Source organism: Vigna umbellata, chromosome 4 (genome assembly GCF_029865625.1).
Source record: "Vigna umbellata cultivar VRB3 chromosome 4, Vumbellata_1.0, whole genome shotgun sequence".
NCBI classification, from domain to species: domain Eukaryota; kingdom Viridiplantae; phylum Streptophyta; class Magnoliopsida; order Fabales; family Fabaceae; genus Vigna; species Vigna umbellata.
Window position 1 is genome coordinate 51,033,651 of NC_142168.1, and position 14,471 is coordinate 51,048,121.

Below are 14,471 nucleotides of genomic sequence, written 5' to 3' on the forward strand. Positions count from 1 at the left end.
GCATACACGTGAGAAAGTGTGAGAAATGTCAGATATATGCAGATAATATCAATGTGCCACCCACTGCTCTGAACGTGTTGTCTGCACCATGGCCATTTTCGATGTGGGGAATAGATGTCATCGGAGCTATAGAACCAAAAGTGTCAAATGGACATTGCTTCATACTAGTCGCAATCGACTATTTCACCAAGTGGGTTGAGGCTGCTTCGTATGCCAACGTGACTAGAAAGGTTGTGGTTAGATTCATAAGGAAGGAGTTGATCTGTAGGTATGGGCTACCTAACAAGATCATCACTGATAACGCTACCAACCTGAACAATCAGATGATGGCGGAGTTATGTGAGGAATTCAAAATTCACCACCATAATTCCTCTCCTTATCGTCCAAAGATGAATGGGGCAGTAGAGGCTGCTAACAAGAACATCAAGAAGATTGTGCAGAAGATGGTGGTCACCTACAAGGATTGGCACGAAATGCTTCCTTTCGCTTTGCACGGATATCGCACATCAGTACGAACATCAACTGGGGCCACGCCGTTCTCGCTAGTGTATGGGATGGAAGCGGTACTTCCATTTGAGGTCGAAATTCCCTCCTTACGCGTGTTAATGGATACTAAGTTAGAGGAAGCTAAGTGGGTTCAAACCCGATTCGACCAACTCAACCTTATCGAAGAAAAAAGGTCAACAGCAGTGTGTCATGGACAGCTGTATCAAAGGAGAATGAAAAAGGCGTTTGACAAAAGGGTGCACCCAAGAGAGTTTCATGAAGGCGAACTGGTGTTGAAGAGGATTTTGCCCATCCAAAAATATCATAGAGGCAAGTGGACCCCAAACTATGAAGGGTCGTTTGTGGTGAAGAAAGCATTCTCTGGTGGGGCACTAATTCTCACAAGGATGGATGGGGAGGAATTACCGTTACCGGTTAATTCTGATGCGGTCAAAAAGTTCTATGTATGATGATTCCGTGATAGGGGTTGCCGTTAGCGAATATTAACATTGCCTTTTAAATTGTTGTAATCTGTGTTATTCAATAAATACCGCATATTAATTTTTGTTCATACTTTCTGAAATTATTGCATGTCGCGCTGAGCTGTTTAGGTAAATAAAGAGGAATGAAAATGAAAATAATTGAACGAATGTCAATAAAAGCATCACGGGTATTCAGTCGGCTTAGCTCGGTCCTGGTGGGTGTCGTAAAAAAAAAATAATAATAATAATAATAAAAAAAAATAATAAAAAAAAAGAGCAAAAGAAAAGACACATGTTGAATTCGTTGTCAATGAGGTTGTCAAGGGCATAGTGTTTTCAAAAAGCAAAAGCAAAATAAATTTTGAAAATACCAAAGTTGGGTCATCTCCTGATGCAAGGTTTCGGGGGTAACCATCGTTCTTTTCTGGCTAGAGCATCTGCATTCATACTACTTGAACCCTCAACCTTTTCGTTTCCCATTAAAACAAAGGATTGTCATGAATACAATACTGGGGCAGTGTTTATCATGGTACACATCCCAAACGATCTGTTGATTGGGAGATAAAAAAATAAATAAAAAAAAGGCATAATACCCAATTTTGTCCTCACTTTGGTTCGGAAATCTCAAGTTAGTCCCTTTCTAGAAATGTGAGTGCAATGGATCCTTACTTGTAATTTTTTGAGTCTAATGAGTCCCTTCCGTTAAATAGAAAGAAACGGAGTTAGTGGGCTGATGATGTGGCAGTCCTTATTGATTACGTGTCAAAAAATGTGCTTACGTGTGTTGGTTAATTAGGAAATAAATTAGGGAAGAAAGGATTTTATTCAGAAATTGGGGAGGATGAGACCTACCGCGCGACGCCAACCCAAGGACTCTTTCCTTCCTCCACCGCCACCCACTCCAGTCGACTTCCACCGCCGCCAGTACCCCTCCCGCGACTCCGACGTCAGCAGCCGCCCCTCATCCGTTGGCGTCGGCGGACGCCCCACTCTCGATTTCTACAAAGACCGCCAGTTCCAGCAAACCGTAGTTTCCACCATCAACTCCTTCCTCTCCTCGCACAATTTCCCAATCACCTTCAAAACAACCTTCCCCTCTGCCAAAGACATCCTCGAAACCCTAAAAGAGAGATACTACATACAGTGGTGGCCTTTACTAGCTGCAATATGCAAGGGATCAAATCCCGATCGGTTCTTCTTGGAAACAGTCTGAGCAGTGGAATGGTTGAGAAGCTCCTTCACGACATGGAGATGACCCTTTTCAGCTGCAGTGAACAAAGGGGTCTCACCGAGCTCGTTCTCTTCGTTGACGAGGCAAGCTCGCACTTCCGCAATCTCGATGTCGAGATCGTCGTCGTCGCCGTCGCCGAGAGTTCCCATAACCTGAGATTCGACGTCGAGAAGGATCTGTCTCACGGCGCCGACGTCGCCCCTCTGTGCCGCCAGGTGCAGCTCTGTGTCGTTATGCCGCCCCGTCACTTGCTTCACGTACTTCTTCCTCCCCGTCTGGTCGATGCGCTTCCCCGAGTTCGAAAGCACCAGCGCCGGAGCTGTCGATGAGGACGGCGACGGCGACGGTGACGGCGATATCTCAGAAAGTGGATTCTGAAAGGCTGATGCTGGGATCGGCGATGGGGGGTCCTTTTCTCCTTGCCCGTCAGCTCCCGTTCCTGATACAAGCAAAAGGGTGATCGAAAAATGAAAAATTTAGAAGAGTGAAGAAATATAGAAAGAGAGAGAGAGAGGGAGAACCTGTTTGGTTTGGGTAAGAGGCCATTGAGATGGTGGAAGAAGGAACAGAGGAGAGGCCATTGGATTGTTATGATTTCAAGATATTGAGAATCTTAAAGGAAAGGAAGATGGGTGGAAGGAAAGTGGAGAAACAGACTCAGAAACACGAAACTTCAGAGAAACACACGCATTCGGAGGAAGACACTTTGGACTTTTGACACGTAATCAATAAGTACTGCCACATCATCAGCCCACTAACTCCGTTTCCTTCTATTTAACGGAAGGGACTCATTAGACTCAAAAAATTACAAGTAAGGATCCATTGCACTCACATTTCTAGAAAGGGACTAACTTGAGATTTCCGAACCAAAGTGAGGACAAAATTGGGTATTATGCCTAAAAAAAAAAAGAAAGAAGAGAAAGAAAAATAATGAAGTCGATGTGTCAACCACTACCGAGTTTTATTCCAGGGCTAAAGTCGCGAGAAAGTAAGGTAAGCAAAGATTCAGAGTGACGTGTGGCCATTTTTTTCTTTATCCAAACGTTAAAAGAAGTTTATCCAATTGCACCCCTTTTGAGCCATAAATTATAATTGTTTTCATCACCCTCGACAAGAATCATTAGCACATCGATGTCAACCTAAAGGGTACATCAAGGGCATCCAAAAATCAAGGAGGGGATTTCTGAAAAAAAGAGAAGAAGGAAAAAGAAATAAAAAAAATATATATAAAGTCTCAAAGAAGTACACAACAGAGACAACGAAGCAAGCGACCCAAAAGGAGAAGAAAAGAAAGAAAAAAACAGCAATGAAAATAAAAGGATGCCTGAAGTTTCAAATCTCTAGGGATAGTTGACTCGACACCTTGCAAATGATTCTTGTTGAAACAATTTAACCGCCAAACACTTATTTGAGCCTTCATTATCCATTTCTTTCAAAACCCTTTGACCTTTAGCCACGGTACAAGCCAATAAAAGTCCACGCTGACTGAAGACTGTTTGTCCTAATCTTTCTCACGAATTTAACCCTGAAACGAAATGATGTAGTGAATGACACAATCACTCAAAAGAAAAGAAAAAAAGGAAAGAAAATAAAAACATCGAAAAAAAAGAGAAAAGACAAAAAATGTGAAGTCTCCCCGTCAATCAAGAATCGCCAAATTGGGGCAATCCTTCCTACCCGAACCTTTCCACCTCTCCAAATCAAGTTTACTATACGCAACAAAGTTGGGGCAGCCCTTGCGGGCCATGCATGTGTAGATACTAACAACACCTCCCAAAGTAAGAAAAATTCAAATGCTAACGTTACCCACACAGGTAATCATTCAACCATCTACCTTTCATACTCATCTCCCGCACCTTTTCAGGTTCAAGCTAGTGCAAGAGGGAATTTGAACCCCTAGTTACGTTCTCTTCCTTTCATCAAAGAACCCACTGCTTCTTGAAATTATTTTGATTGAATGCATTTCGAACGTACATCGCGTTTGACGTCAACATTGACAACGGATTCCAAGCATAGAATTTTCAAAAAAAAAAAAAAGAGAAAAAAAAGGTGTAAGAAAGAGAAAGCGAGAGCAAAAGAAGGGAACGAAACCAATGGCTCATATGCATTCATGCACCATCATAACATAACATCATTTCATAGAAAGCAAAGAAAATTGTTCAAAAATCCGTAAGGGGAAAATGAAGTGGTGAAAAAGGTTAGCAGACCTTTATATCTAAATCTCTCTAATGTTTTGCTCAGTATTTACCAATGTTTCTTCAAAAAAGATCTGAATCCAAGAGTTTCTTCTACGATAGCACACCTCAAGGCACTCGTCGAGCCTATTGATCCTCATTTCATTCATCCACAGGGTTTGTACACCCTCCACGAGGTTAGTACACCTCACATCATTCATCCACAGGGTTTGTACACCCTCCACAAGGTTAGTACACCTCATATCATTCATCCATAGGGTTTGTACACCCTCCACGAGGTTAATACACCTCACATCATTCATCCACAGGGTTTGTACACCCTCCACGAGGTTAGTACACCTCATATCATTCATCCATAGGGTTTGTACACCCTCCACGAGGTTAGTACACCTCACATCATTCATCCACAGGGTTTGTACACCCTCCACGAGGTTAGTACACCTCATATCATTCATCCATAGGGTTAGTACACCTCATATCATTCATCCATAGGGTTTGTACACCCTTCACGAGGTTAGCACACCTCACATCATTCGTTCAGGGTTTGTACACCCTCCACGAGGTTTGTACACCTCGTTCCCCTCAAGCACGGTTTTGGTTCAGCGTTTCAAGCCCAGTCTTGTCTGGCGCCTCTAGCTTTTTTGTGATTTTCGGCGCTCTGCTCGGCAATGGTCGTTTATGTTGCAATCTCACATTCTTCATCGATTTGTTTAACTTATGTTTCGTATTCATTTTACTTCATTTTGCTTCCTTAGAAATCCAGACGAAATTAGTATTTCTATCTTTACTTATCTTTTACTAAATAATATGAAGACATCACATTGTCATATTATCTAGTAAAATCTAAGCAAAGAGGGGCAACTGTCAATACCCAATTTCGTCCGGATTATTTTTATAGTTTTATTGCATTTTGGTTGTCACATATTTAACCTTTTTATTATTCATTTACCTATTTCCTTTTTTAGTTCTATTTATTTTATCTTATTGTTTTTATTACCCTTTTTCTTTATCGCTTATTTTGTTTTTATTCTATCTCTTTTTATTTATTTATTTATTTTTTTTTCTTTTCCTTTTATTTATTTATTTATTTATTTTTTATTTTTATTTTCTTTTAATTCTTGGTTTTAATTTTAATTCTTATTTTTTTATTTTTATTTCTTATTTTTTGATTTATTTTAATTTTAATTAAATTTTTATCTTTTCATTTTGTTTATAATTAAAAAATTATTATTAATTAAAAGGTTTTAAAATTAAATTAAATTAAAATAAAAAAAATGAATCAAAAAGTGAGAAAAAGACAAATTGGCAAAAAGGAGGGGACACAGTGGAGGAAAACGGTTTTCTACTGCGAGGAGACAAACTGGTTTTGGGCAGGCAAGGACAAGGCAAGTTTGGGGAAGAGCAGAGGCGCGATTTGGTTTGGCAGGAGGCACAACAGAGGGATTGGCAATTCGCAAAAAGCAATGGAGAAGAGAAAATAAAAGGGATACACAAAAAAGAGAGTAGGGACCAAAAGAAAAGACGAGAGAGCCTTTAGAAAAATCATCATCGATTCCTAGTGAGAGCTTCCACGATTCACCAAGAAAAAAAAGGAAAACACTCAGCAAAAAAAGGAGAGGACACCTTACTGGAAAGGAGGAAGAAGAGACATTATTCATAAGAAGGAGAAGTACAAGGAACTAGGGAGGGGGATCCGTTATTTTTCCAAGAGACATCACTCCGAGAACTGGGGAAGGAGCACCTTATTGAAAACGAAAGCCAACCAAGAGGAGGAAGACAAGGTTGGACGCACGAGGCTAGCAAAGAGTAAACCAAGCTTCAAGAGGTAAGTAATGCCTTCCACTCTATGTTTTACTGAGTTTGGTTAATTGACCTTGAACATGTCTCTGTCACGTTGTTGCTAAGTTTGCATGTGATTGTTGTTGAATATATTCCTAGTGTTGTGGATGTTTGTATATGTTGATTATTGCCAAACATCATCAATTTTCACTTCCAATGCTTGATTTCTAACACTCGCGACCACCCAATCTACATCCTTACCTCACGGCCAAATATTCATCTCGTCTTCCCCATGAGCGTTCGTCATCCCCACGAGCGTTCGTCTCCAACAGATCTCCAACTTACCTCACGTCCAAATATCCATCTCGTCTTTCCTACGAGCATTCGTTTTCCCCACGAGCGTTCGTCTCCAACAGATCTCCAACTTACCTCACGACCAAATATTCATCTCATCTTCCCCATGAGCGTTCGTCATCCCCACGAGCGTTCGTCTCCAACAGATCTCCAACTTACCTCAGGGCCAAACATCCATCTCGTCTTCCCCACGAGCATTCGTCTCCAACACCATCATTTCCAACAACTCACGGCCTGCGCCTAACATCTTCATCTTCTTCAATCATCTTCAACACCTGTGACTTCCTTTCCACCGTCTCCATCCACACACCACCTCCAGCATCATCTCTTCATCCTTGCCCCTTATACACAGCCAACATCATAATCATCAACCAGCATCCAGTTCAACTTCACCCATCAACCAAACTTCCCTATCACTCCCAACTCCTTACCTCCAGCAACGATCATTATCCATCCGCCAACCACCAGGAATTCCAGAGAACCATACCAGATACTGGGACTAAGCCATCAAGCTTCCTTTCATTTCTAATCACCACCAAAGGAGTTGAATCGTTGAACAGGAAACACAGGCACACGACAGAAACCTACCATTCCCAACAACCCAAACACAAAAACAAAAAAATTGATAAAGGAGAATGGGAGAGCCCATCGGCGACGGCTTCCAAGGCTGACGGTGTCGCGGTTGGAAACGGATCCGGTGGTATTTGGGGTTTGCCGCCGACGCCAAGATCGCAAGAGGTGGTGGCACGGGTGACTGGGTCGCAGCGGTGAATGGCGACCAGTTTGGCAAACGCGACGCAGAGGCAGATTGACGGTGGTTGGTCTGGCGGAGGCTGCAGTATGCGCGGAGATGACGACTGTCGGTTGGGAGAAGGGAGATCATGTCTCTGAGTTGAGTAAATGAGAAGTGGGGGAAGATGTTGAAAACCCCTAAAGGGGATTCTGAGTTTGGGTAGGCAAATACGTGGGCCCGAACCCATATAAAATAAAAAAAGGGGATTCTAACCTCCCTTTGTCACGCCCATATCCTGTGCACACCCAATTCTGTTTGGGCTTAAGCCCATTACGTTTCTGCCAACAATAAAAAAGAGAGACAAGAAGAAAACAAGAATTGGGCCTGACAAGTAAATACTGAATGACACCCTCAAATTTCATCCTTACACCCCTGGCAGATCCAAAGTTGGGGAAGAGGGTTTCGGCCCAAACTAAAGGAACCCTAGTTTTTACTCTGCACGCACTTCTGGTTTTTATCTCTGTACCCATGCCTCTTAGGTTTTCCCTCTTGCTTTATTTTTTATGTTTTTGTCTTCTTTTTATTAGTTGGTTTTTATTGCATGTAACCCCTTGTATGATAACCCCACCTCTTTGCTCTATTTATATCTATTAGACTTGTTTTTCGTGTTACATAAAATCACAAAATAAAAAAAAAATAAAAAAATAAAAAAAAAGATAAAACTTTAAAATTTATAAATATTTTATAATAAAAAGAACAAAAATATGTTTTAAAGGTTTAGGTACATGTGTGATCGCACGCATTGTCCTTGTGCTAAAAACCTTTTCTTTTTCTTAAAAAAAATTACAAAAAAATATGTTTTAAAGGTTTCGGCACATGTGTGATCGCACGCATCGTCCTTGTGCTAAAAACCTTTTCTCTTTCTTAAGTAAAATTATAAAAAATATATTTTAAAGGTTTAGGCACATGTGTGATTGCACGCATCGTCCTTGTGCTAAAAACCTTTTCTCTTTCTTAAGTAAAATTATAAAAAATATATTTTAAAGGTTTAGGCACATGTGTGATCGCACGCATCGTCCTTGTGCTAAAAATCCTTTTCTCTTTTTTAATTGAAATTACAAAAAATATATTTTAAAGGTTTAGGCACATGTGTGATCGCTCGCATCGTCCTTGTGCTAAAAACCTTTTCTCTTTCCTAAATAAAAATTACACAAAAATATGAAATTTTCAAAAAAAAAAAAACTAAAAAATCCATATTTCAGACAAGAGACAATCTTCCTTGCCAGAACTACGTGATCCTTGATTCTCCATCAAGAATGGAGATACGTAGGAGCAAGGCTAGTCCTTGTCAGGTTCACTTCCCAAAAATCCAAAATCATTTCAAGACAAATTTTCAAACAAATTCCAAACAAACTTCTCAAATAGTTTCCAAAAGAACTACGTAACCCTGATTTCTCTTTTTGAATGAGAATACGTAGGAGCAAGGTCAATCCTTGTCGGGCCCAAAAAACTAAAAAAAGTATATTTTGTTTATTTAGAATTTTATTTTAGGGGATAGTTAAACATTTTGAAAACCACATCATATTGGCGCATTTAGTTAAAGGTACTGCCTTAGGACAGGCGTTGTAGGGTGCTAACACCTTCCCTACACGTAACCGACTCCCGAACCCAGAATCTGGTTCTTGTAGACCATGCCTTATCCTTTTTATGGTTTTTCCGTAGTTTCCCAGAATAAACTATGGTGGCGACTCCAAACCTCTTTTCCAAAAACCGTTTCCTTTTTTGGATCGTCGTCCCGTCGCAATTCCGGTTGCGACAGTAACTATTGTGAGGCATCCAGAAGCAGAAACCTTCACCTACTGAGGTAGCATATTAGGAAATGAAAAGGAGGTTGAAGTGGGAACAAAAAGAGAGCTTTTGAGCAGTTGTAACTCTACTGTTCCAGCAGCTAAAAATACACCAGAAAAGCTTGAAGTGCAACCTGTTTTGGAGTAGCAATCTGCAGCAGCAAGAGAGTGAAGCTTACAATAGTTTTAGGCCTTCTTTTAATTTTGTTTACACCACATATCACGGAACCTTTGCTGTTTAAAGTTGATTTTCATTTCTTGGCTAAGTGACTTGGGAAAATGCTCTTGAAGCAATTCCAAGATCAGATTTAAACATTGTAATAGTGCAATTTCGTTTTCTTAGTGTGGAAGTGTGTCAAGGGGCTCCAAGTGTCACTTGCACTTTCACTTAGGGCCGTTTAACATTTACATTTTGCATCTTTATTGTTTTCTTTAAATTGCTTGATTGATTTTTTGTTTTAAGTCTCCGTGGTGTATAGGATTGTATAGCATATAACTAAACCTTCTTTTGGTTTTTAGGAGCATTTCATTATCATTTGAAAATATTTTGAAGAATTTCTACTTAGAAACTAAGGTAAAAGATAACTCTAAGGAAACTCTGGCTAAGGAAGAACTTGGTTTCTAAGCTTGTCCAATTGTGACTCACCTCTTTTTCCTGGGAGCTACTTGGAAACAATTTTTTACCTCTAAGAATCTTCTTAGAAAATTTTCACCAAAAGCAAGGAAAGTTTGTGAAAATCTTTTCACTCATTACTTGTGCAAGTCTTTGAAAACCTTGTGAAAATAATTTCTACCTACTTGTCAAGAATGAGTCAATCTAGTGTCCAAGGAAGTGTAAAACCTAAAAGTGAGAGCTTACAACTAAAAGAGGAATTTGAGCAAAAGTTCCAACAAAGGGACAAAGAGATTAGTGAGCTCAAGGATATGATTGGTCAACTTTTGATCAATCAAGACAAGGGTAAAAAGAAAGAAGGGTCTACACATAGAAAAAGAGAATACCTTGGAGATACATCCTCTCCACCTAGTGAACTTGAGCATTATAGTAGTCATCACAATGATGACCCCTATGAAATGCCTCCTAGGAGAAATAATAGAGTGAGAGAGCATCACCCAAGGGAACCCAAAATTGATCTTCCTCCTTTCCATGGAAAAGATGATGTGGAAGAATATTTGGAATGGGAGATGAAAGTTGAGCAATTGTTTGAGTGTCACCAAATAGATGATGAGAGGAGAGTAACTATGGCCTCTTTAAGCTTTCAAGGCTATGCCTTATATTGGTGGACAGCCTTGGTCAAAGATCTGAGATTGAGAAATCTACCTTCCATTAGGTTTTGGAATGAGTTAAGGTCTGCCTTAAGAAGAAGGCATGTGCCAGCTTACTATGATAGGGAGTTAATGGACAAGCTCCATAAACTCCAACAAAGAAACATGAGTGTTGAAGAATATAGGCAAAAATTGGAGTTACTCATGTTGAGAGCTGGGATAAGAGAGGAACCAAGAATAACAATTGCTAGGTTCCAAAGTGGACTTAATTATGACATAAGAGATAAGGTAGAACTCTTACCTTACAATGATCTCAATGAGTTAGTCCAACTTTGTGTGAGGGTGGAGCAACAACTCAAGAGGAAAAGCTCCACTAGAAAGGACTTCCCTACTAGTTCTAAGAGAGAATACAAGAGGGAGGGTAGTCTATCTAAATCAAGGTATGACGGGCCTAGGGAAAGAGAGAGAGAAAAAGAAAAGGTTAAAGAACCTTCAAGAGACCATAAAAGTAAGGAGACTAAGTGCTTTAGATTTGGGGAAAAAGGGCACTATGCATCTGAGTGCCGCAATAAAAGGTCAACTTACATTCTTGAACATGAGAGTGAAAGTGAGAGTTCTTCATATAGTGAGTCTGAAACATCCACTTCTGAAGAAGAAGAAACTTTACCTTGTGATGGTGACTTACTTATGGTAAGGAGACTCCTGGAAAGCAAGCATGTAGAATTAGAACACTCACAAAGAGAGAACCTATTCCACACAAGATGCAAAGTTTTGGAAAAGACATGTTCAATGATTGTGGATAGTGGCTCTTGTTGCAATTGTTGTAGTTCTAGAATGGTAGAGAAGCTTGGCTTAACCACTACTCCTCATCCTAAACCTTACAAACTTCAATGGATCAAAGAGGATGATGGAATAGTAGTTAAAGAACAAGTAAGAGTACCAATTTCCATTGGCAAATATGAAGATCAAATTGTTTGTGATATAGTACCAATGGAAGCTGGGCACATATTACTTGGAAGACCTTGGCAATATGATAAGCAAGCTCTACATGATGGAGTCACCAACAAAATCACCATTCAACACAAGGGAAAGAAAATTATTTTGTGTCCTCTTACACCTTCACAAGTAAGAGAGGACCAAATAATTCTTAAAAAGAAGTTGGATGGAGAAAAGTAAAGTAGGAAAGAAAGAAAGGAGAAGACCATAACCCATGCCTCAAATAAAGAAGTTGTCCAACCTCAAACTTTGAACATTTCTAAAAATCTTTTTCTTGGACAACCTCATTTTCTTCTCTATTGCAAAGAGGCATTTGTTTCAATCACTCATGAAATTGGTTCTCTACCAAAGGGGTTGCAAAAACTTTTAAAGGAATTTGATGATATATTTCCCAAAGAGGTACCAAGTGGATTACCACCTTTGAGGGGAATAGAACATCAAATAGATTTGGTGCCTAGGGCAAGCCTACCTAATAGGCCAGCCTATAGAACCAACCCCATGGAAACAAAAGAAACAGAGAAACAAGGTAATGAATTATTGAACAAAGGGTGGATCCAAAAAAGTCTAAGTCCTTGTGCTGTGCCTGTGTTGTTGGTCCCTAAAAAGGATGGAACTTGGAGAATGTGTACAGATTGTAGGGCCATCAACAACATAACTGTCAAGTATAGGCACCCCATTCCTAGGCTAGATGATATGCTGGATGAATTACATGGAGCAAATCTTTTCACCAAAATTGATCTCAAAAGCGGATACCATAAAATAAGAATTCATGAAGGAGATGAATGGAAAACTGCTTTTAAAACCAAGTTTGGTTTGTATGAATGGTTAGTTATGCCCTTTGGCTTGACCAATGCTCCATGTACATTCATGAGATTAATGAATCATGTCCTTAGGGAATGCATAGGAAGATTTGTAGTGGTCTATTTTGATGGCATCTTAATTTATTGTCAAAGTCTTCAAGAGCACCTTAACCATGTCAAAGAAGTCTTGCTTCTTCTTAAAGAACATAATCTCTTTGCCAACCTTGACAAATGTACTTTTTTTCAAGAAACTGTGATTTTCCTTGGTTTCAAAGTTGGAAAAGAAGGTGTACATGTTGATCCAGAGAAGATCAAGGCTATACAAGAATGGCCAACCCCTAAAAATGTAGGAGAGGTGAGAAGTTTTCACGGGTTAGCAAGTTTTTATAGAAGACTTGTGAAAGACTTCTCCACCATAGCTGCTCCTTTAAATGAGCTAGTCAAGAAAGATATGCCTTTTCTTTGGGGTGATAAGCAAGAGTTGTCTTTTGAGACTTTGAAACACAAGTTGACTCATGCACCTATTCTAGTTTTGCCTGATTTTTCCAAAGCCTTTGAACTAGAATGTGATGCATCTGGGGTAGGTATAGGAGTTGTTTTAATACAAGGGGGACATCCCGTAGCTTACTTTAGTGAAAAACTTAGGGGGCCTACCTTGAACTATCCTACCTATGACAAAGAGTTGTATGCCCTCATTAGAGCTTTAAAAACTTGGGAGCATTACTTGGTAACTAGAGAATTCATCATACACACTGACCATGAATCTCTCAAGTACATTAAAGGGCAAGCAAAGCTAAACAAAAGACATGCAAAGTGGGTGGAATACCTTGAGCAATTTCCCTATGTCATTAAACACAAAAAAAGGAGTACTAATGTTGTTGCGAATGCTTTATCTAGAAGACATGCATTATTAGTAACCCTAGGATCCCAAATATTGATGACATAAAAGAGTTATATGAAAATGATGAAACATTTGCATCCACTTATTCATCTTGTCTTAAGAAGCCTTTTGATGGATTCTATCTTTCTGAGGGGTATCTTTTTAATGAAGGAAAACTTTGTATACCCCAAGGATCCATTAGAAAACTTCTTATCAAAGAGAGTCATGGAGGAGGACTCATGGGCCATCATGGAGTTGATAAAACTCTAAACAATTTGAAAAGTAAATTTTATTGGCCACACATGAGAATAAGTGTTCAAAGGCATTGTTCTAAATGTATAGCTTGTTTACAAGCTAAGTCCAAAATTATGCCTCATGGACTCTATACACCTCTTCCTATAGCTAATACCCCTTGGGAGGACATAAGCATGGACTTTGTCTTAGGATTGCCAAGAACTCAAAGGGGGTATGATTAATATTTGTGGTAGTAGATCGTTTTAGTAAAATGGCTCATTTTATACCCTACCACAAAGTAGATGATGCTAGCTATATCTCTAGACTCTTCTTTAAAGAAATAGTAAGATTGCATGGCTTACCCAAAACTATAGTGTCTGATAGAGATGTGAAGTTCCTAAGCCATTTTTGGAAAACTTTATGGGAAAAGCTTGGAACTAAACTTCTATTTTCTACTACATGTCACCCACAAACTGATGGGCAAACTGAAGTAGTAAATAGATCTTTATCTACATTATTAAGGGTAATATTAAGAGGTAATAACAAATCTTGGGATGAACATCTACCTCATATTGAATTTTCTTATAATAGAGTAGTCCACAAGACTACTAATATTTCTCCTTTTGAGGTTGTTTATGGTTTTAACCCTATCACACCTCTTGATTTACTACCTCTTCCAAAATCATCTTCTTTTCTTCATAAAGAAGGTGCTTCTAAAGCGGAGTTCATCAAGAAGTTACATGAGAAAGTCAAAATCCAAATTGAAAAACAAACTCAAAAATATGCAGAATACAAAAACAAAGGAAGAAAGAAAATAGTTTTTGCAAACGGAGACCTAGTTTGGCTTCATTTGAGAAAGGAAAGATTTCCCTCTCAAAGGAAGTCCAAACTTAGTCCAAGAGGAGATGGTCCATTAGAGGTGGTCAAAAGGATAAATGATAATGTATACATCTTAGATCTCCCTGAGAGTTATGGTGTTAGTCATACTTTTAACATCTGTGACTTAATTGCTTTCACAGGGAATGATCAACAGGTTGAAGCAGATCTGAGGACAGATCAGTTTCAAGAGGGAGGGTCTAATGGAAGACCATCTAAGACACACATTGGACCTCTTACTAGAGCCATGGCAAAGAGGATTCAAGAGGAAGAAGGATCACCTACCATTTTGCTTCTATGGAAGGTAATTTACAT

At 39.4% G+C, this 14,471-nt stretch overlaps 1 protein-coding gene and 1 pseudogene across 1 annotated transcript; one reads left to right on the forward strand and one right to left on the reverse strand.

The window, feature by feature from the left end:
- Positions 1–1,355: 1,355 nt before the first annotated feature.
- Positions 1,356–2,666, reverse strand: LOC148200526 (ankyrin repeat-containing protein ITN1 pseudogene; annotated as a pseudogene).
- Positions 2,667–9,914: 7,248 nt separating this feature from the next.
- LOC148200527 (uncharacterized) lies at positions 9,915–11,546 on the forward strand. The gene has a single exon (XM_088112974.1). It carries the CDS (start codon positions 9,915–9,917, stop codon positions 11,544–11,546), a length of 1,632 nt encoding a protein of 543 aa, XP_087969100.1.
- Positions 11,547–14,471: the final 2,925 nt, after the last annotated feature.

Excerpts from the sequence above, each read along its gene's own strand:
- LOC148200527 (XM_088112974.1), top strand. The coding sequence starts at position 9,915 with ATGAGTCAATCTAGTGTCCAAGGAAGTGTAAAACCTAAAAGTGAGAGC.